This window comes from Acanthopagrus latus, chromosome 2 (assembly GCF_904848185.1).
Source record: "Acanthopagrus latus isolate v.2019 chromosome 2, fAcaLat1.1, whole genome shotgun sequence".
Lineage (NCBI taxonomy): Eukaryota > Metazoa > Chordata > Actinopteri > Spariformes > Sparidae > Acanthopagrus > Acanthopagrus latus.
Genome location: NC_051040.1, coordinates 252,304 through 274,961, shown reverse-complemented (window position 1 = coordinate 274,961; position 22,658 = coordinate 252,304). Strand labels below are relative to the sequence as shown.

Below are 22,658 nucleotides of genomic sequence, written 5' to 3'. Positions count from 1 at the left end.
GTTTGTACTTTTGCTGCTGTGATGAAGAAACTTCCCCGTTTGCAGAACAAATAAAGGAAATTCTGATTCTGATTCTGAAATAAAGAAAACATGAGGAAAACCTCAACAACTGTTTCCAGCCTGCCATTGGATGAGTTACCCATCAATCAAACTCTCCTGCGTTCCTATTGGCCAGTCCCACTGCAAAGGATTCTCTCTGTGTGCGATCGTTCTTGTGTCTCGGGCGGATAAACTGAGCGGGAAGCGTGCTTGTGTTCCCTCTCCGAGCAGCCCCGCCCCGCTGTGATGTGACGACGTCAGTATCAAACACACTCTCCGGCAGACTCGAGCACAGCGGCGCAGTGAGCGCGTGTTGATCAGTTACTGAGTCTTCGTTGAACAGAGGTAATTGATCAGTGTGTAGTAATTCATCTGCAATTTGTTGTTATTTATGACGTTGGAGTAAAAACTACAGCGGAGCAGTTTACGGCAGGTCGTGAGAGCGAGACAGGAAGCACATGCACACACCGCTGAGTAAGTTAACATCCAACGGCAACAGATACTTATTCAAACTGATTGATCTGTTCGATGATCGATCGGTTCCACAGACAGAGACCTGTGAGCTGAACAGGTAAGACAGAGACTCTGACGTCAAAACCAGGAGCTGTTCTGTGAGCGTCTCTTCAGTTTCAACATGGAGGACAGCTGACAGGTCACAGCTGTGAGCAGGTGATTTCACATAAACAAAGAGAGAAGTTCATGTAGAACATTTGCCGAATTAACAAGAAGGTCCAAATAATGCAGAATGAGTCAGAGACAGAGTTTCACAGAGTTTATAAAGTGTCTCCAACTCAACAACTCACTAAACTGACACATTTGTTAAGGGAGTCTGGGGACTTTCTCCACAGGGACAAATAAGTCGCCTATATTGTTCCTGTTTAGTGTCTTTGTAACATGTGACATGTTTAGATCAAACCCTAACCCTAAGGTAAGACTTTAGCACTTTAGACACAGAAGCAGACAGGCTGGTACAGACATGCTGCCACAAACTGACACTTTTTACAAGGAGACAAACAACTTCAGCTGAAAGATTTAATGCTGAATTTACAACAAGGACACAATGAGTCAGAATCTGTCAGAGACACAGTTTCATAATGTTTATAAAGTTTGTTTTAACTCAACAAATCTTAAAATCACCACATCCGTGACAGGAGTCTGGTGATACTGTGGTTACTATTTCAATGAAACTGTGGTCTGACTAAACGGATCTCCAGTGGAGCCCTTCACACCTGTACTTAGAGCAGCACAGGTGTAATCAGATTACTCAGAATGGATAGAGAGTAGATAAAGTGATGCGTGCGTGTTCTCATGTTCAGGTGATGGATGAAGACTTCTCCAGCAGACATGAGTCTCCGCCCCCTCCCCATGTTGTGGGGGTCAGTCTGTGTGACTCCACCCCCCTCCTGTGGCGTGTTGAGGACTTGCGGTCAGTGAGGGCTCAGGGCCTGGTTGGGGTGCTGCTTGGCTCGCTGCCCCGAACGCCACGTCAGAACGGACGACTGGGCCGACCTCTGCTGCTGCTGCCGGAGGAGGAGAGACTGCTGAGGGAGCGACACGCTGCTGCCGCACTGCCAGCCAGGAGACAGGTGAGTTCACCTGCTGGTCAGGGACAGCACCATCTGATACTAAGGTGACTTCTGATTGGTTGTTGTTGACAGGATGGAGGAGGGGAGGAACTTGTTGTGCAGGTGGAGCAGCAGCAGGAGGAGGAGCAACAGAGGAGTTATGAGGAGCAGAGTGTCCTCGCTCTGGAAGACAGGAAGTCAGCGCTGCTCAGAGCTATGACATCATCACACTCAGGTGGGCCAGGTGAGACATCTGATAACATAAGTCGATCTGAACTCTGTCGGTCTGGTATAATTATTCTTGTTTGGGTCCTCTCAGGATCAGGTACTGGGTCTGAGGCCTCTGACGAGGCCCTGCGGGGCCATCTTGAGGACCTGGACCGGAGTTTTACCTTCCCTCAGTCGGTGCTCGCAGTCCAGCTGAGCACTGCGAGGGCGGGGCTGTCTTACTGTCCCGAGGCCCGCGCCTTCCTGCAGGCCGACTGGCCAATTAGAGAGCAGCATGGTAGCAGCTGTGACGCCAGGTACCAGGTGTTCAGAGATCTGAGGGAGCGGGGCTTCTACCTGACCTCAGCCGGGAAGTTTGGAGGAGACTTCCTGGTTTATCCAGGTGAGCGAGGTCACACCTGTCTGTCTCTCTGAGTCTGTCTCACACCTGTCTGTCTCTCTGAACCTGTCTGTCTCTCCCAGGTGACCCCCTTCGATTCCACGCTCACTTCATCGCCATCTGTTCGGCCCTGGACGAGTCTGTCTGTGTGCTGGATGTTCTGTCTGCCGCTCGTCTGGGTTCCAATGTGAAGAAGACCGTCCTGCTCTGCTCGCCAGGGACGGACGGACACATCCTGTACACGTCGCTACAGTGGAGTGGGATGGTTTAGATCTGGACCTGGACCTGGACCTGGATGTACCGATCCTCAGAGGAAACTGGCTGGCTGGTCTCAGATCAGACTGTTAAAACACTGAACAGTTCCGAGTCTCTGCACCTGAAGACAAACGGCAACATGGAACCTTCATCCAGAAGATGAAGGTGGGTCCAGTGTTACAGGATCTGTGTTTGTTCTCTGGACTGAAACCAGAATAAACTCTGTGTTCTGGATCTCATGGTTCTGGTCCTCTCAGCAGTGAGAACCAGTTCTGGATCAGAACGGAACATGAGGCAGAATCAACAGCAAATGTATGCAGGTCTTTAAAATGTCTGAGCTCTGAATCATCTCAAACATCTGATCCAGTTTCATCCACGCCGCGACACCGCGCGACACCACGCCACGCTGTGCGACGCCACGCAACGTTAACGTTTGTGGGCATAAACTGTCACTTCTGCTTCAGGACCTGCAGAATAAAGTTCCCTTGATTCACAGTCCAGTTGTTACAACTGAGTTTTTCTTTAGTCTCTCTGTAGATCAGGAGCCCTGTTAGGGACTTTAAAGGGAAAGTTCACGCCAAACTCCAAACACACGTTTCTGTAGACCTGCACTCTGCTGAGGAGGCTTGTCTTGTTGAGAAAACGGTTCCGACATGAAACCACAGCTCTGGGTTCTGTTGAGTCAGCAGCATCAAGTTGATATTACATCAAACAACCCAAACAGACTCCAGGTGAGAAGATTCCTGGTTTGTTTTTTTTGGTGAACTGTCCCTTTAGGAGATGGCCTCACTGATCCACTTGGTCCTGGTGATTCAGACTGAAGCAGGTCCAGTTGGGCTGCTGCAGGTCTTTTGTCTGTTAGTGATTAACTTCCAGTCAGATGATCAGTAGAAAGGTACGGTGCTGTTCCAGTCTATTGCCGCTCCATCCCACTTGGTCCTGATGGTCATCTCCAGAGACGGGAACCTCTTCTCTGGATCTGAGTGTGAGGACGACGCCTCCCAGTGGTGAGAGTGAGTATCTGCATCAAAACACACGTTACACATTACTGTATTACACTGACAGGGTCCGGGGCAGGACAGGGTTCAGGGGGTCAGAGATCAAGTGGTCCTCACCCACAGTGAGCCTGACAGTGGTCGTCTGATTGGTCTGTCCGTTGTAGTAGAACAGGTGGAACAGGTGCTCCATCTTCCAATCAGAGAGCAGCGAGCGGTTCATACTGAACAACACAGAGTGACTGTTGTTGATGCTGCAGAGCCACACGGGAAACCTGGGAGTCTTTAACATGCTGCCCACCTACATGCACACACACACACGCATACACACACACACACACACACACACACACACACACACACACACACACACACAGTTCATGTCAGTGATTGGTTCTCCTCATCAGCATCTGGTTATTCACTGAATTGGGTTGAAATCTGTCTTGAACATCACAGAGACCCTCTGTAGATCTGAATCAGTGAGTGAAGCCATGTGATCACTGTTAATGATTAATTCATTGTGTGTGTGTGTGTGTGTGTGTGTGTGTGTGAGAGCAGGTTTCCAGCAGTGATTGATTACACATGAACTGAAGATGAGCTCCACTTACATCATAAAATAATAACACTGGAATGAAAGGAAGCATTAATATTCCATGTTGTGTTGTTTGACTCAGCTGATAACTTGTTATTTAATCTGTTTATGCAGGATGGGATGTTATACATATAAACACTGTGTGTGTCCTTAACACACAATATGCCCTCATCACACATGATATGCTGCTACAGAGACAGCAGTAATTCCACCTGAACACTGTCTGAAGTTGTCAGAAGTGAATTGTCGTTCTTCTGAACAGCACAGGAAACTACACATCTGCATCTGTGAGTAGTAGCACTAGTCGTTGTTGCTGTAGTCAGTAATCCGAGTGTACCGGTGGCAGTCGTCCTCTTTCCATCTGCTCTCTGCTCCAGTGTAGATAACCCACATCACTGCGGGACAGAACGCCCTGCAGGGGACGCTCCAGAGGACAGCCGTCCTCCCCGAAGTTCACCGTCCCATTAAAGACGTTTGGACTGGCCCGACCCGTCAGCAGCAGGTTCAACAGAGCCTGCAGACAGAGAGCAGGGAGGAAGAGTTCAGCGTAGCTTGCAGGTGTTCTTCTTTTGTGATGCTTCTCTAAAGCAGGTTAGCTTCTCACCTGACGACAAACAAAATTTCCCAGGCTGAGGTAGAGCAGGTGAGAGGTGGTGGAGTCCAGATCCTTCTTCAGCCTGTGAGGAAGAGGAGGACAGGTATTTTAATAGGACAGGTGTTTTAATCTTCATCATGTGAGGAAGAGCTGCAGCTTGAGGGGGCGCTGTTGTTACCTGTCGACTGTCCTGGAGCAGATGAGGCTGTAGAGGAAGAGGATGACCCCATGACTGCCCTCGTCTGTGAACTGACACACACAACACAAACCAACATCACTCGTGTGTGTGTGTGTGTGTGTGTGTGTGTGTGTGTGTGTGTGTGCATGCATGCACTCACACACTGGATGTGGTCGAAGATGAACTTCCTGACATCGTCTTTGTTGTTGAAAGTGAAGAGCTGCAGCTGAAACAGTCAGAGCAGTTATTGATCCAGTCGTGCGTGTGTGCGTGTGTGCATGTGTGTGTGCATGTGAGTGTGCATGTGTGTGTGTTTGTCACCCTCTCTGTGAAGTTGTCCAGTTTGTAGTCCAGGTGAGGTGTGATGCAGTAGTCTTCAGTTACCAGGGTAACGGTGGCACTGACCTCCTGGCCGGCCAACCAGAGGCTGTCTGACAGCACCACCGCCAGCGCCCTCTCCTGGTCCCTCGGGCCCACACACAGACTGCAGACACAAACACTTCTCATCAGTCAGTTCTGACAGGTGGGCGCGTGTGATGATGTCATCACTGAGGCATTATCTAAGGTCTCAGGTGTGTTGTCCATCCTGTGACATCATGGTGTCAAATGTGATGATGTCATGAGGAGTCTATCCTCACCTCTGCAGCGTCCGTTCCTCTGAGCTGCTCTGTCGGACAAACAGCAGGTGTTTAATGATCCGAGCCTGGACCACCATCTGAATGGGTCGAGTTCCACCCTGAAACACACATGCACACGTACACACACGCACCTGGCCGTATGAGACTAAAGACTGTTACCATGGTGAAACCTGATGACAGACTGTGACTGGCAAGACAAGTGAGTTTGAGATGTAAGCAGCAGAGTGACGTCTGTCACTGTGAGAGGACGTCTGACTGCAGGATGTGTCGTGTCGTGTTGTGAAGCTGCAGGTGTGTCTCACCCTGTCTGTCTCCAGAGCGTAGGAAAACTCTGAGTCTGACTCTCTGAACTGAAACACAGACTTCCTCCACTCGTAGTTAAAGACGTGAAATGTTCCTCCAAACAGGATCCTCCTCAGACTCTGAGACAGAGAGGGACACGATGCCAGAGACATGAGGACAAACCCTCCAGCTGATAGGAGGTCAGTTTACTTTTTGTCTCTCTCTCTGCGTGTCTTTCCGTGTCTCTGTCTCACCTCAGTCAGCTGGGGGGTGACCGGTGCTCCTCCCAGGCCCGGGGAGATGACCAGCCTCCTGGGGATGGAGCAGAGCTGTGGGAGGCTCCTGCAGGGTGGCGCAGCCTCCTCCTGCTCCTCCTCCTTTCCCACATCCAGCAGCCTCTGAGGAAAGAGGAGACACCTCAGGAGACCTGTCCAACAAGATTCAGGATTCAAAGTGTTTATTGTGATTTGCACAGTGAAGAAAAATGTTCTCAGTTATGCAATGAAATTCTTCCTTTACTGTTCATAGAATGCCAACAGTGTAATAAAGAAATATATACATCTGAAGTATACAAAGTAAAGCACTTTTACACGTGATAAATAGAAAAAGCAGCAATAATAATAATAATAATAATAACAATAACAATGGTGCAAATCTGAAAACTGTGCAGTTGTGCATGTGCTAAAAATATAAACAGTTGGGACAGTTGAGAGGTACAATAAACTTCTATCTACTGTTTAGGAGTCTAATAGGGAAGAAAGAGTTCTTTAGTCTGGTAGTCATGGATTTAACACTTCTGTACCTCCAACTTGAGGGTAGAAGTGTGAACAGTCCATACTGGGGGTGGGTGGAGTCTTTGAGGGTGGAGGCAGCTCTCCTGTGGTAGATGCGGTGGTAGATGTTCTGCAGACAGGCCAGTGAAGTTCTGCTGATCTTCACTCTTTAACACTCTCTGCGGTCCAAAGCAGAAGCGCTGCCGTACCAGACGGGGATACAGCCCGTCAAGATGCTCTCAACAATGCAGCTGTAGGTTTCTGAGGATCATGAGGACATGCCAAACTTCCTCAGCCTCCTCAGAACATTCAGTTGCTGTTGGGCCTCTTTACCAGCTGTGTGGTGTTGAGTGACCAGGTGAGGTCATCACTGATGTGGACGCCCAGGTATTTGAACCTGCTCACCCTCTCTACTTTAAGCTCCCATATGTACAGTGGCTGATGAGGTCACCTCTTCTTCCTCATGTCCATTATCACCTCCTTTGTCTTGTCCGTGTTGAGGGTGAGGCTGCTGTCTCACAGCATGACACCAGACTGGCCACCTCCCTCCTGTAGGCCGCTTCATCCCCACCAGTGATGCATAATATCACTGTTGTCATCCACAAACTTTAGGATGGTGTTGTCTTTGTGGGAGGCGACACAGTCGTAGGTGAACAGGGTGTCAAGCAGTGATCATCAATTGGTGGCCCGTGACTGGATTCCAAAATTGTGAGGATCAAAGAGAAAATATTGTGTTCTCCACTATTAAATCAACAGAAAAAACAACTGAGACTGAAATAACGATCGGAAATCCCCACCTTTTTTGACTCTCATAGTCTGTTTACGTCCCAAAATGAAGACAAACTTGCTGCACTGTTCAACACTTATTGTTTTAAATACAGTTCTTCTTTGACATAATTTTTCCACATGCCCTTGCTTACTATTTGTTTTTATGTCAAAGTCTCAGCACGAAGCTTCAAACTAACAGATTCTCAGTACAAAAAGAAAAGACGAAAAACCAACTGGCAAAACATGGTAAGGGTAAATCCTGTGGTAACAGAACAAAACACAAGTCACAAATAATGCTCAGCACATCAAATAAAACTTTGAGTATGCTAGACTAACGGTTAAAAATCACAAGGCTGAAATAGGCTACTCACACTTGCTTAATAGGAGAAATTACATTTCCCCTCTGACACCAATCTTTTCACAGCAGGCTTGGCAGCTGCCAGACTGATGTGAGTCCTCCAAAGGATTGGTTTGACAGTCAATTCCTCTCGTGTGTTTTTATCGAGTTCATCTTGGAGAACGCAGCCTTGCAGGTGTAGGTTGAGACAAACATGGTGGGCAAATACATAGCCAGTGTCTTTAATGTGCCATAGTCTTGGGGACAAGACACCGGAAATGTGCTCAAGCTTTCAGCACCATGGAGAGCAGCCTTCATGTCGTCTGTGGCCTGGATTTCAGCCAGCTCAATCTGAATAGCCGCCTTGTCCAACAGCATCACCTTCATCTGCTTGGGCTGTTCGTGAATGGTTCACGCACAAATCCAATAACATCCGTGGAAATTATGAAGTAATCGAATCTGGCAGAGAAGTTGTCCTTTAATTGTGTGGTGAATTTCTTGTCTGTAGCATTGCTTTCTCCCACCATCTTCAGTGTATTGAAGTGCAGCAGCCTCCCTGACAACAAATCTGCGTGGAACAACATCAAATTTGTTCCAAAAGGCATCAAGGTTTTCCACCACAGATTTTTCCTTTGCTTGTAGCTGGAGATTGAATGTGTTCAAATGGGGAAAAAGACATTTTCTGTGCAACTGCTGCTTTTGATTTACTTTGTTTCAGAAAATCCACTACTTGGACTTTGAGTTCAACAAAGCGCTCCACTGCTCTGCCCTTACTGAGCCAGTGCACATCACTGCTTATTGTACTGGAAATTGTATGTTGTGTCCATGAACACAGTCCAGCATGTCTGTTGTTGGGCAGGCCTCTCCTCCCTGTCCGTCAGTCTGTCTGTTTGCCTGTTCGCCCTCCTCCCCAGTGAGGAGTTGAAAAGTTTGATGGCACGGGAAACAAAGATGTTTTTCAGTCTGTTTGTCCGGCTCTTTGGAAGGAGCAGCCTGTCGTTGAGCCGGCTCCTCTGGCTGCTGATGACGGTGTGCAGAGGGTGGTTGGTGTTGTCCAGGATGCCCTGCAGTTTGTTGAGGGTTCTCCTCTCTGCCACTGTCACCAGAGGGTCCAGCTTCATGCCGACCACAGAGCCGGCCCGCCTGACCAGCTTCTCCAACCTGGAGAGGTCTGCCTTTGATGTGCTCCCAGCCCAGCACACCACAGCATAGGAGACAACGCTGGTGACCACGGACTGGTACAACATCTGCAGGAGCTTCCTGCAGATGCTGAGGTATCGCAGCCTCCTCAGGAAGTACAACCTGCTCTGAGCCTTCTTGTACTGCTGCTTTGTGTTGCTCGTCCAGTCCAACTTGTTGTCCAGCCACAGCCCAAGATATTTATAGGTCTCCACAACCTTCACCTCCTCTGCTCCTAACAGAACTGGTCTGGGTCTGGGTCTGTCCCTCCCAAAGTCCATGACCAGTTCTTTAGTCTTTGAGGTGTTGAGCTGCAGGTTGTTTGTTTGGCACCAGACAACAAAGTTCCTCAATATTCCTCCTCTTCATCATCTCTGATACACCCCATGATGTCCGTGTCATCTGCAAACTTCTGGATGTGACTTGTATCAGAGTTGTAGCAGAAGTCCGCTGTGTACAGAGTGAAGAGGAGGGGAACAGCACAGTGCTGATCACAGTGTCAGACATGATCTCCATCAGCCTGACATATTGTGATCTGTCGGTGAGGTAGCTGGAAAGCTGGTGTGAGAGACAGGTGAGGGGGGGAGAACAGGGTGGGGGTGGCTGTGGCCATCAGGAGGGAGGAGGGGAGGAGGGTCCTGCTGTGCTGCCTGGGTGGAGATGCACTGGGAGGGGGAGGGGAGCTGGCTGCAGTGAGGCTGGGGGGTGGAGTGGAGTGGCTGAACCTATTGAAGAAGTTATTCAGGTCGTTCACTCTCTCCACACCCTCCCCCTCTGTGCTGGTCTTTGCTTTGTGGCCTGTGAAGGTTCTGACGCCCTCCCAGACCTCCCTCATGTTGTTCTCCCTCAGCTTCTGCTCCACTTTCTCCCTGTAGGAGTCTTTTGCCTCCTTCAGGCAGCGTTTCACCTCCCATTGTGCTGCTTTCATCTCCTCCTTGTCTTTATTCCTGAAGGCCCTTTTCTTCTTGTTGAGGAAAGCCTTGACTCTCTGTGGTACCCATGGGTTGTTATTGAAGTAACACTGAACTGTCTTGGTGGGGGCCACCACGTCTACACAGAAGTTAAGTTACTCTGTGAGACAGTGAGTCATCCCCTCGATGTCCTCATCATGTGCACCCAAGAGCACATCCCAGTCCGTGGTGTTGTAGCAGTCTCTCAGGGCCTCCTCTGCTTCAGGAGTCCATCTCCTGATGGAGCGAGCAGTGACAGCCCAACAGTTTAACAATTGCAATAATTCTGTCCATGGATTTGTCGGAGGCAAGCTCCTCCAAAACGGTGACCATGCACTCTTTAAAAACCTCAGCTTCAGTAAATGGCCTGTTATGTTTGGAAAGCACCCTGGCAGCCTGTAGAGATGGACATGTTACCCTCTTTTGGTCAGTTAAATCTCGAGTAATAATTCAACTGGCATGGGAGTAGGCAGATTGCAGTGTGGCAATTTTTCCCTGACGGGCCTCTGACTTCCTGTTGTGGTGACGCTGCAGATTATGTTCTTTAGCAACAGCCACTGTTTGACTGCAAGGTGTAGCATATCTAACAGTTGGCATGATGAATGCATACTTATCAGTCCATTCATCATTAAAGAGGCGGTTTTCCACATCAACTTTACGTTTCATGGACTTTGAGAGTGCCATTTTACCTGCATTAAATCAATGCCAGAGGATTTTTCCCTCCACTGGGTATCAGCATTGAAACCAGTGATGGATGTGACAGCCCCACAATCCAGGCAAAATATCTCTATCACTCCTGCTGATTGACTGTGGTTTAGGTGATAGGAGCCTCTACCTAAACAAATCTATATCTAAACAATAAACATGAAACAATAATATTTTAGGCCAAAATGTGAATGATCGATCCCCAAGGTGTCTGTCTGTAAAAATTCTGTCCCTCCAACAAATATAGTTGGTGAACCCTGGTGTAGAGGATGGAGCTGAGGACGTATTCCTGTGGAGTGCCACTGTTTGTGATGAGATGTTTGTGGTGGGAGGAGGGGGAGGGCCTCCTCTCTGTGGTGTGGCTGGAGGTCTCGAAGCAGGCATAGAAGGTGTTGAGGTCATCCGGCAGGCTGTCTGTGGAGCTGATAGTGCTGATGGTGGTCCTGTAGTCTGTGACGTGCATCCTCCTGGAGTCAGCAGTGGAATAGAAGCCGTCCAGCTTCTCTCTGCTGCCTTTTGGGTGCTGTGATGGCTTTTTCCTGTCCATATTTCACAGCTTTGTACTCCATGCCCGTTTCAAATGCAAGAGAGCGGACATGCAGCATGTGACGTACCTGACTGTTAATCCAGGGCTTCTGGTTGGGAAACTTCTTGACTTGTATGGTAGGCACAATGTTGTTGCCAAATGTGCTTAGATACCCAGTCATGTACTCAGCATAGTCCTGTATGCTGACCGAAGAGTCCTCCAGAGTGGTGCAGCTTTAAACACATCCCAGTCTGTCCAAACTAAACAGTCTTGCAGGGACTCAGTGTCTGGGGTCCAGAGTTTGACTTGTTTAGTCACAGAGTTTGTTTATTTCAGTCTTTGTCTGTAGGCCGGATACAGGAACAAGAAATGTGGTCCGAGTGTCCGAAGTTGGGGCGGCGTGCAGCCGTGAAGACACCATGTACTGTAAACATGATCCAGTGTGTTCTTATCATGGGTGGGAATATCCACATGGTAAAAATATTTAGGGAATACAGTCTCTAAGTTGCAGTTAAAGTCACCAGAAACGATGGAAACAGCCTCAGGATGAGCCGTCTCTTGCACGCTGATGATGTTGTGAAGTTTGCTGTGAGCTGCTGTGGAGCTGACTCACAGGGGATTTAAACAGCGGCAAAAACACAGCATTAAATTCCCTTGGTAGATAGAAGGGATGGCATTACAGACAACCATCAGTCTAACTCCCTATCAGTGCCCCTTGCAGGCTGCACTATCCATTACACGCAGAGCACCACACGTGGTCTGCTGGTTGGGACGTGTTGCCTCTCTTGATTTTTGATTAATTTTCTGTTAACATGTAGTGAAATTTGTAGTCTGTAACTATTTTTTGTTATATTTCCTAAAATTGTCATTATGATCTGACAGTAGAATCAGATACAGCTCAGCTGTCTGTGGCTCCACCCAGTAGCTGTTATTTGATTTGCGAGAATCCATCGCTCCCGGATCAACAAAACCAATCAAAGCCAAGGGGCATGTCTGAGAAGTGTCAATCACCCTTGTGCATAAGCTGCTGGCTGCCCCCCCTCCCCCACACAGACTCAGTGTCTGCTCTCATCTGGTTCAAACAGTGGAGGAGAACAGACAACAACAACAGAGCAGAAACATGCCCCACCATTGCCCACGTTAAAGAGAGAGAATAAGAACATTAAAGAAGGAAAGCAGTGTAGAAACAAAGAATTGGACCGAGCTAGAGAGAAAACATGGATAAATATCTGCGCTCTGAGCTGCGGGATCTGTCAGGACTTTTCTGCTGGACAGGTAAGAACCTGCTGGATATATGTTTCATTCTGTGTTTTATATATATATATATATATATATATATATATATATATATATATATATATATATATATATATATATATATATATATATATATATATATATATATACACACACTACAGATACTACAGAAGAACACTGCAATAATTTCATGGCCTTTTTCAGCTCCGAAATTAACACCATCTGCACCGTCCTATCTGGTTGTCTCTCCACTGTACCTGTCCTGACTGTCGACCCACAGTCTGGGATCTCCCAGCCTCTCCACTGCTTCCCTGAAATCTCACAGCAAGAGGTTGAGGACATCATCAGGAGAATGAAACCCTTGTCTTGTGCCCTCGACCCCTTTCCTACAGCCCTGGTGAAAGCAAACATCTCAGTCATAAGTACTCTGATCACCACAGTGATAAACCACTCCATCCAGGCTGGCAATGTTCCATCTGCCCTAAAAACGGCCATAATCGGACCTATCCTTAAAAAAACCTTCCTTGGACCCTGAAACCCTTGCTAACTACAGGCCCATTTCCAACCTTCCATTTCTCTCCAGGGTACTAGAAAAAGCAGTTTCTGCCACCTACAGGATCTCCTGAAACACAACAACCTTTTTGAAAGGTTTCAGTCTAGTTTGTGCGCTCCGCCCACAGCACTGAAACAGCTCTGATGAGGTTCACAAACGACCTGCTCATGACAGTGGAAGCTGGCTCACCCTCTGTCCTGATCTTCCTTCACTTGTCTGCAGCATTCAACACTGTTGACCACAGTATACTTCTCAACCGGCTACATCACACCATCGGACTCATTGACACCGCTTTCAACTGGTTCCACTCTTATCTTTTTTGTTTAGCAGTTTTTATTAACATTTTCAGAGAATAGCATGTTTGTATGCAGTATACAGTAACAAACAATGTATCTGTAAAGAATAGGATACATACATTATTTAATGAGTATAGCTATGAGAACAATGTGCCCATTTCCCACCGACCCAACCACCCAGTCATACCCTCCCAATTATCCCACTAGTACTACCGAGTCCAAATCTACAAGGAGGATTTCATTCTCTTAATTAGGAAAGGAGATTACAAAGGAGGTGCCCAAAATATGACATAATAATCACAAATAAGAGGATATAAAGGCAGTCATAATAAGAGAGAACAAAAAAAATAAAAAAAGAGAAATAAAAATAATAAAAATAAATAAATAAATTCTAAATTAAGCAAAATAAATAGAAAAGAAAAAAAGGGGGGGGGGGGGTGTTCTTGTAAACTCTCATAATATTCTAAAAAGGGAGTCCAGGTCTTTCTAAATTTTTGCAAGGAGCCTTTAAGGGTATATCTAATTTTTTCAAGTTCAAGGAAGTGCATGGTATCTCTAATCCATCTAGTAAAGCTTGGAGGTGCTTGTTTCTTCCAGGAGAGGAGAATGAGACGTCTGGCAATTAAGGAGGAAAATGCTATGATCACAGCAGCTTTACTCTCAAGAGGGCAGGTTTCAGGTCTGAGTCCGAATAAAGCAGTCATGAGATTAGGCATCATGTTTTTTTTTAACTTTGTCGAATAAGCACTAAAAATGTTGGCCCTTGGGGCGCCGCATAACTCAGTCGGTAGCGTGCGCGACCCATGTGCCGAGGCTCTGCAGCGGACCCGGGTTCGACTCCCGGCTCGGGTCCCTTTGCTGCGTGTCACTCCCCGTCTCTTACCCTGTTTCCTGTCTACCTCTCCAGCTGTTCTATCAATAAAGCCAGAAAAGGCCAAAAAAATACTTAAAAAAAAAAAAAAAAATGTTGGCCCAAAAAGTGCTGAGTTTAGGACAAGACCAGAACATATGTAAATAATCAGCTGGTTGGCCTTTACAGCGAGGACAAGATGGGTCTACATTTGAGAACATCTTTGCCAGCCTTGCCTTGGTCAAGTGTACCCTCAAGACAATTTTGAGTTGTATCAAGCTGTGCCTAGCACAAGGGGAAGAGGTATTAATTAAATTAAGAATTGCCTCCCACTGGTCATCTGTCAACTCCACATCTAGATCATTTTCCCAAAGTCTCCTAGTTTCATGGGGCGTGTAAGGGGCAAAATCACATATTGTGTTATAGAGAGTGGAGATTAGACCTCTGCAATACGGAGAAAGCGAGAGAATATGATCAAGTTCATTGTATGCTGGAAAATTAGGGAAGGAGGGAATATTTTTCTGTACAAAATGCCTGATTTGGAGATACCGAAAAAAATGAGTTTTAGGTAAATCAAACATCTGAGAAAGCTGAGCAAAGGACCCAAATTTTCCATCTACATAAAGGTTAGAGACAGAATGAATGCCCTTTGAGAACCAAGTTCCAAAGGTAGAGTCAGAAAGAGAGGGTGGGAAGTTATAATTATTGTTAATGGGGGAGTGCACTGATGTGTTTTGTAACTTAAAATGTCTCCTAAATTGCAACCAGATTCTGATAGAGTGACTGACAACTGGGTTGGAGCAAAATTGTGTTTGAGGGGGGGGAGAAGGGGCACCAAGCACAGAGCCCAGATTATATGGACAACAGGTGCGTTCTATTTGCACCCAGCTCTCACATTTACCAGGTATGTCCCTCTCAATCCAATGCAGCATTGCTTTGATATTACATGCCCAATAATAATAAATAAAATTGGGAAGGGCAAGTCCGGCAAGTTTTTTAGGTCTTTGAAGTGCTCTTTTTTTTAATTCTGTGTGGATTACCATTCCAGATAAATGATAAAATGCTCCTCTCCAGCGAGTTGAAAAATGTTTCTTTATCAGAAAGGAATATTTTGAAAGAAATACAAAAATTTTGGTAACACAATCATCTTAATTAGATTAATTTGGCCAGTTATTGATAGTGGAAGGTTTGAACATCTATCCATGTCTTTTTTACATTTCTCAATAAAATACCGAAATTCTTTGTAAAAAGGCTTGAAAAAGCTGATGTAATCTCAACCCCAAGGTATTTGAATCCTTTGTTGATTACTCTAAACGGGAAATTTGAAACAGGTATTAAAGAGGCTGATTGGTTAAGAGGGAACATTTCACTTTTATCAAAGTTGGTTTTATATCCAGAGAGCTTCCCAAATTGAGTTAGGATGTTGAGGATGGTGGGGACAGATTTTAATGGCTCAGAGATATATAAGAGAATGTCGTCTGCATATAAGGATATTTTATGCGTGAGGCCGCCTTGTTCTATGCCGTGAAACTCCTTAGATTGTCTAAGGGCAATGGCTAAGGGTTCAACAGCAACGGCAAAGAGTAGAGGGGAAAGATTACAGCCCTGGCGTGTGCCTCTGCCGAGGAGGAAGTATTGAGATTGTATCCCGTTAGTGATTACTGCGGATAGCGGGTGATAATACAGGAGTTTTATCCAGGAGATAAAAGAATCCTCAAATCCAAATTTTTTTAGGGTCAGAAATAAATATTGCCACTCCACTCGATCAAACGCTTTCTCTGCGTCCAGAGAAAGCACCATTTCTGGCAAGTGTGATGGAGAGGAGTAAATAATGTTAAATAGTCTTCTGAAATTTGAACTTGAGTGCCTATTCTGGATAAAGCCTGTTTGATCTGTCGAAATTATTTGTGGGATGACCTTCTCTAGTCTTGCAGCAAGAACCTTAGATAAAATTTTGTAGTCCACATTCAGTAGAGAGATAGGGCGATAGGAGGCGCACTGGAGAGGATCTTTCCCGCCTTTTAGCAAAAGTGTTATTGCCACTTGTCTCAAAGTCGGTGGAAGAGATCCAGATGACAAGGATTCATTGAACATGTTTCGGAGCAAGGGGCACAGGATGAGGGCAAATTTTTTATAAAATTCAGATATATAGCCGTCTGGGCCAGGTGTCTTGTTACATTTCAGGGATTTGATTGCTTCTAAAATCTCTGCATCTGAAATTTCCCCGCTCAGTAAAGAGTTTTGCGCCGTTGTGACTGAGGGGAGGGTAAGGTTATCAAAAAAGTAATTGAGATGCATGAGGTTATTGTCACATTCTGAGCTGTATAAATTACTGTAATACTGTTTAAAAATATTATTTATTTCTATATGGTCCGTAATTGTTTCACCTGGTTTGTTGTTAATTTTAGTGATAAGGCGAGAGGATTGAGCTTGGCGAGCTTGTTGAGCTAGTAGCTTACTGGCCTTGTCACCTGAGTCGTAAATATTGGATTGGGCTTTTAAAAGTAGATATGTGGCTTTGTCTGTGGAAAGTAAATCATATTCTGTTTGTAGTCGTAGTCTTTCTTTAAATAGAGTTGGGCATGGAGAAGATGAATACTGACTATCAATTTCAGCTATTGACTTTGAAATGTCATCAAGTTTGGAGTTCCTTGCTTTCTTAGCTCTGGATGCATATTCAATTATCTGTCCACGAAGATAAACCTTGAGGGTCTCCCATAGTGTCGCATGAGAAATTTCTGGGGTGGTATTGGTTTCAAGAAAAAAAGAAATTTGAGAGGAAAGATGGTTAACAAAATCTTCATCAGCAATGAGAAGAGGGTTAAGTCTCCAGTTACGAGACGGCCTGTAACAGTTGAATACAAAAAGAAACAGCTCCATGATCTGATATGGTGATGCTGTGATATATGCAAGAGTTAATATTACCAAGTAGTCTATTGTCTAGAAGAAAATAGTAAATTCGTGTGTATGTATGATGGACATTGGAGAAAAATGAAAATGCTTTTTTATCGCTAAATTTAAATCTCCAAATATCCGAAACACCATTCTGAAGCATTAAATCATTGATGACTTTTGCGGATTTAGTGAGAGATTGGGTTCTGGTTGATGATCTGTCCAGCACAGTGTTGAGAACACAGTTAAAGTCGCCTCCTATTATCAAGTTGTAGTTGTCTTCACCAGGTATTGTGGAGAACAGTTTGGTAAAAAAATTACAGTCATCATAGTTTGGGGCGTAAACGTTGACTAAAGTAACAAGACTGTTAAATAGCTGGCCCGAAACGATGACAAATCTACCATGTGCATCAGAAATGACCTTCTTAACTTGAAAAGGGATATTCTTACTTATAAGGATAGCTGTTCCCCTGGCTTTGGCATTGAACTGTGAGTGAAATACTTGACCCACCCAGCTTTTTCTAAGGTAGTTGACATGGTTGTTTTTAAGATGCGTTTCCTGTAGAAAAACTACGTCTGATTTTAATTGCTGAAGGTAGGACCATATTTTTTGTCTTTTCAGCCAGGCATTCATACCTTTAACATTTAGGGATACAAAATTTACATTGCAATTAGAGTTATGGTTTGATGCAGTTGCCATGTCCTAACGGTTATGAGGGCGAGTTATGCAGATGACAGAGGCAGTTGGGAAGGGGGAGGTAAAGGAAAAAGAAAAAAAAAAAAAAAAAGGGGGGGGCAAATTAAAGCTAATAATGATAAGCAGAAGAAAGACTTGGCAAGTACTGAGGGCTCGAAAAGTGCTCTTCACTAACAGCTTGAGAGCAGCTAACTTTCACTAGAACTCTGTTTTACACAAATATATAAAAAGTGCTGTATCTAGCATGGAACTCTGTGCAACAGTGCTGCACACAGCCATACTAGTAACTAGGATAACAATAAGGTTAATGCATTAACTTCAGTAACTACACAACCAGATTAAAGAAGTCTTAACAAAAAAAGAGAGTTGGAGTTGCAGCTTTAATGTCTCACAGGAGCAGCTTTAAAGTCTCTGGTGTAGCTCTAACATCTTGTAGAAGTAGCTTTAAGGACTCTGGCGCAGTATTAATATCCAACAAAAGTAGCCTTAACATCTCACAATGGTGGCTTTAAAGTCTCTGAAGTAGCTTTAACGTCTCACAGAAGTAGTTTTAAAATCTCTGATGTAGCTTTAACATCTCACAAAAGTAACTTTAATACCTCACAGGAGTAGCTTTAAGGTCTCTGATGCAGCTTCAGTATCTCACAAGAGTAGCTTTAAGGTCCCTGGCGTAGCTTTAACCTCTCACAGGAGTGGCTTTAACCTCTCACAGGGGTGGTTATAGTGTCTCAGAGTAGCTTTAAGGTCCCTGGCGTAGCTTTAACCTCTCACAGGAGTGGCTTTAACATCTCACAGGAGTGGCTTTAACATCTCACAGGGGTGGTTATAGTGTCTCAGAGTAACTTTAACATCTTGCTGGAGTGGCTTTAATTTCTCAAAGGAGCAGCTTTACCTTCTCACAGGTGTAGTTTTGACTTTTCATCGGAGTAGCTCCAGTATCTCTCTGGGGTAGCTTCAGCATCTCGCAAGAGTAGCTTTAACATCTCGCTGGAGTAGCTTCAACATCTCGCTGGAGTAGCTTCAACAACTCGAAGGAGTAGCTTTAATATCTCGCAGGAGTAGGTTTAACATTTCGCTGGAATAGCTTTAACTTCTAACATGAACAGTCCTAAAAGCTAATGTTGAACCTCTTGTGAGAATAAGTTGTAAAGTAGTCAGTAAGTACCTTAAAATTTGGCTGTCCTTGAAAAGTTTTCAGCCAGTGATTCCTGAAGGCGAACGGGCAGGAGATGATTCAGGCTGGTTGTTTTGAAGAAAGGAAGAAACTTCTCTGGGAGATGCAAAGGTGTGTTTCTGACCATTCCTGTCGGTAACCTGAAGTTTAGCAGGAAAGAGCATCCTGTACACGAAGCCGGCATTTCTTAGTTGTAATTTGACCGCGGAATAAGCCGATCTTCTCCTGGACACCTCAGCGCTGTAATCCGGGTAGATGTGTATTTCAGACCCACGGAAGGAAAGCCATCCAGCCTCCCTGGCCAACTTCAGGATACGTTCCTTGGTTTGGTAGTGGTGGATCCGCGCAATGAGTAATCGAGGGGGGCCATTCTGTTTCATACGGCCACTGGAAACTCTGTGCACCCTGTCAACTGTCAGAGGAGTTGAGAAAGCCTCCGCGCCAAAAGTTTCTTTCAGGAATATCTCAGTAAAAGCGGATAGCTGCGAGCCCTCAACTTTTTCAGGTAAGCCGGTTATGCGGATGTTGTTGCGCCTGGATCTGTTTTCAAGATCATCCGTCTTGAGTTTGAGAGCGGCGTTTTCATTAGACAGGGTTAGGCAGGTCGATTCAAGTGTTGCTAGCCTGGTCTCCATATCGTTTAAGGCCATCTCCATGTGTTGAATTGTTTGGTCATGTCGGTCGATAGTTGTTCGGTTGGCAGAGAGTTGGTCGGACAGCTTGGCTATGATACGGTCCTCCATTGATGTGAGAAGTTTCTCCATATCTGCCAGGGTTAGCGGCGCGTTGTTAGCAGCATTAGCATGTTGCTCGGCTTGGCTAGCTTGAGACCAGTCGTCTTGGCTATTCTCCGCAGAGTGTTCGTCTGTAGGCTGGTTTTGTTTTTTAGACGGTTTCCCCATGTTTGCAAGAGTTATGTGCCTTTGAAATTTGTTATTTCTGGTAATAAAGCACTTTAGCTCAAAAAATTAGTCAGGATTTCAACAGAGCTCTCCCGGCGTGTGACATACTCCGACATTGGCCTAACCGGAAGTCGGTTCCACTCTTATCTTACCGACAGGACAGAATATGTCTCCATTGGAGGTGCAAGATCAGGGACACACACTGTCACCTGTGGGGTCCCTCAAAGGTCAGTCCTTGGCCCCACCCTCCTCACACTCTACATGTTCCCCCTTGGCCAGATCATCAGTCGCTTTGGAGTCTCATTTACACTTACGCTGATGACACACAACTGTACATAAAAATGGACACACGCCCCTCTGCAACTTTGCCTCCACCATCACCACTGTCCACTATCACCACCTGTCTGGAGGAGATAAAGGCATGGATGAAGCACAACTTGCTGCAGTTAAACAGCTCCAAAACAGAAGTCATACTTGTTGCCACCCCACACCAGATCCAGTCATCCTCCATAACCAGCATAACATTTACCGGTCATTCCCCTCTCCATGTCCGTCACTAACCTTGGTGTCATATTTGACCCTCACCTCACCTTTGAGGCTCACATCAAATGTCTCTGCAAAAACTCCTTCCATCACCTCAGAAATATTGCCAAACTCCGACCCTCACTCTCCTTTCCTGACGCCGAGAAGCTCATCCACACCTTTGTCTCCTCCAGGCTGGATTACTGCAACGCACTACTCATTGGAACCCCTAGCAAGAGCATCCAAAGGCTCCAGTATGTGCAGAACAGCGCTGCTAGGATCCTGATGAGAGTGCGCGAGTATGAACACATCACACCCGTCCTCCATTCACTTCACTGGCTTCCCATCTCTGCCAGGATTGACTACAAGGTCTCCCTCCTCACTCACCAGTGCATCCATGGGAACGCCCCCTCCTATCTCAAAGAACTGCTAACCCCAGAAAACTTATCTCGATCCCTCTGCTCCACTAACTCTCACTGTCTCCACCCCCCCAGGACTAAGTTCAGCACCATGGGGGACCGGGCATTCTGTTCTGCCGCCCCTCGTCAATGGAACAGCCTCCCGGACTCCCTGAGGGCACCACAGACTGTTGAATGTTTTAAAAAAGGACTTAAAACTTTCCTTTTTAGCAGATCTTATGACCTCTAAGTTGCTTTTGACTTTTAGATGTTTTTTTGCTGTTTTCTCTTTTATTGTTGCTTTTCCTGTAGCACTTTGAGATTTATTTAAATTAAAGGTGCATTACAAATTAAACATATTATTAATGTTATTATTATTATTATTATTATTATTATTATTATGATTATTATGATTATTATGATTATTATGATTATTATTAATATTGTTATTATTATTATTATTATTATTATTATATACACACACACACACATATATATAAACGTGTGTGTGTATGTGTGTGTGTGTATGTGTGTGTGTGTGTGTGTGTGTGTGTGCGTGTGTGCGTGTGTGTGTGTGTGTGTGTAAGGCAGTCAAGTAAACTTTGGCAACTTACGTCAGGATTCTTGTTGACTTCCTGTTGAAGCAGCTCGATGTAGTCCAGTCTGCAGTGTTTCATCACCAACTACTACTAACTACTACTAACTACTACTAACTACTACTGGTAATACTACTGACAGTACTGGATGTTCTGGTCGCACAGCTCATACTACAGCAGATACACAAGTGGCTCCACACAGCTGCAGCTCCTCACACACACAGATACAGGCTCTACTGAAACTCTATACTGTGTGTGTGTGTGTGTGTGTGTGTGTGTGTGTGTGTGTGTGTGTGTGTGTGTGTTACAGGATCAGATTCACTCAGAGCAGCTGTGTGTAAACTGAGCTGCAGGGGGCGCAGCCAGTGTGTGTGTGTGTGTGTATGTGTGTGTGTGTGTGTGTGTGCGTGTGTGCGTGTGTGTGTGTGTGCCTCATTAATCAGGATAATGGTCACTCTCTCTCCTCTGATTGGTTCTCACACAAACCAACCAACTCTGAGTGTACTGAGGAGAACGTGAGCTCATAGCGCATCAGAGCAGTAGAACCAGAACCAGTTTACCAGTGCACTCCGGTAGTAATCAGTGTTAGTAACAGTAAGTGCAGAACATGTAATGATATCAGTATCAGTGTTCCAGTCCCCGGGGCTCCAGCTGAGCCGCTGTGCGTGGACGAGGACTCTGTTGGTACTTTCAGTATTTATAAAGATGTTAAATATTATTTTACTGTTAAAGTTTCACAACTTTCTGTTCTCACATGTAGTTTCTGAAAAATATGTTACTTCACTTTTAGTTTGTATCCTGAGCTTCTACTCTTCACCAACAGTAAAGGAATGTAGCTAAGTACATTTACTTAAGTTCAGTTCTTAAATACATTTTGAGGTACTTATACTTTACCCGAGTATTTCCATTTTCTGTTATGCATTTATCTGATGACTGTAGTAACTAGTTACTTTATAGATTACATGTTTAGATGACTGTATTAGTCAGACGATAACAGTGATGTGACAATCAGCTGACTCAGTTTATACACGTGATATATGGATCAGTTACTTCACTGATATCAGATACTGTAAGACTTTTTCTTGAGTACGCTTCACATGTGTTCTTTTACTTTTACAACTTTTGACTGTTGATACTTTTTATAACACTGAATTTGATTTACAATCTGAAATCAAATAAAAATATAAAGCTATTTTAGCCAAACTAGTGTTGATTGATATATATATATAGTATGTATATATGTATTGACAAAAAGATGCTTAGATGAAAACATGATTTATTGAAAGCTATATCGATGGATTAATATTTAATCTCCCCTGAATGTAGAGCCAGACGTATAGATTTAGATGAATATGTTTACATGTATGTGTGGAAGGATACTCACGATGTGCTGTTGTGACTGCAGCCTGCAGAGAAGACAACACTTTATTGATCTTTAATTCAACTGATCAGTTATATGATGGGGGTCATAAAAATAATAATAATCAGCCTTAATATAGTATAGTAAGATAATATCTATAGTAATCTATAGATTTGA

The 22,658-nt window shown here is 45.0% G+C and overlaps 2 protein-coding genes across 5 annotated transcripts; one reads left to right on the top strand and one right to left on the bottom strand.

Moving 5' to 3' along the window:
* The first annotated feature begins 243 nt into the window (after positions 1–243).
* tsen34 (TSEN34 tRNA splicing endonuclease subunit) lies at positions 244–2,962 on the top strand. 4 transcript variants are annotated; one of them, XM_037081295.1, is made up of 5 exons: positions 244–384; positions 1,356–1,625; positions 1,698–1,848; positions 1,924–2,214; positions 2,295–2,962. In XM_037081295.1, the coding sequence occupies exons 2-5, from the start codon at positions 1,359–1,361 to the stop codon at positions 2,480–2,482; spliced, it is 897 nt and encodes a 298-aa protein (XP_036937190.1). In that variant the 5' UTR covers positions 244–384; positions 1,356–1,358; the 3' UTR covers positions 2,483–2,962. The 4 variants fall into 4 exon arrangements, with proteins under 4 accessions (XP_036937190.1, XP_036937181.1, XP_036937209.1 ...); XM_037081286.1 differs by having other exon boundaries at positions 302–513; XM_037081314.1 differs by having other exon boundaries at positions 304–513; positions 1,698–1,839.
* Positions 2,963–3,217: 255 nt separating this feature from the next.
* On the bottom strand, positions 3,218–22,297 carry mindy4b (MINDY family member 4B). The gene is made up of 11 exons (XM_037081339.1): positions 21,140–22,297; positions 6,001–6,144; positions 5,767–5,886; positions 5,465–5,562; positions 5,148–5,310; positions 4,987–5,052; positions 4,827–4,897; positions 4,658–4,730; positions 4,391–4,567; positions 3,582–3,762; positions 3,218–3,487 (listed from the first exon to the last, which is right to left on the bottom strand). The coding sequence occupies exons 1-11, from the start codon at positions 21,200–21,202 to the stop codon at positions 3,351–3,353; spliced, it is 1,293 nt and encodes a 430-aa protein (XP_036937234.1). The 5' UTR covers positions 21,203–22,297; the 3' UTR covers positions 3,218–3,350.
* Positions 22,298–22,658: the final 361 nt, after the last annotated feature.

Coding starts and splice junctions, on each gene's coding strand:
- tsen34 (XM_037081295.1), top strand. CDS start 1,359: ATGGATGAAGACTTCTCCAGCAGACATGAGTCTCCGCCCCCTCCCCAT. Junction 1,626..1,697: donor CACTGCCAGCCAGGAGACAG/GTGAGTTCACCT, acceptor TGTTGTTGACAG/GATGGAGGAGGGGAGGAACT. Junction 2,215..2,294: donor AGACTTCCTGGTTTATCCAG/GTGAGCGAGGTC, acceptor TGTCTCTCCCAG/GTGACCCCCTTCGATTCCAC.
- mindy4b (XM_037081339.1), bottom strand. CDS start 21,202: ATGAAACACTGCAGACTGGACTACATCGAGCTGCTTCAACAGGAAGTC. Junction 4,568..4,657: donor GAAATTTTGTTTGTCGTCAG/GTGAGAAGCTAA, acceptor CTCTGTCTGCAG/GCTCTGTTGAACCTGCTGCT. Junction 3,488..3,581: donor CACTGTCAGGCTCACTGTGG/GTGAGGACCACT, acceptor GTTTTGATGCAG/ATACTCACTCTCACCACTGG.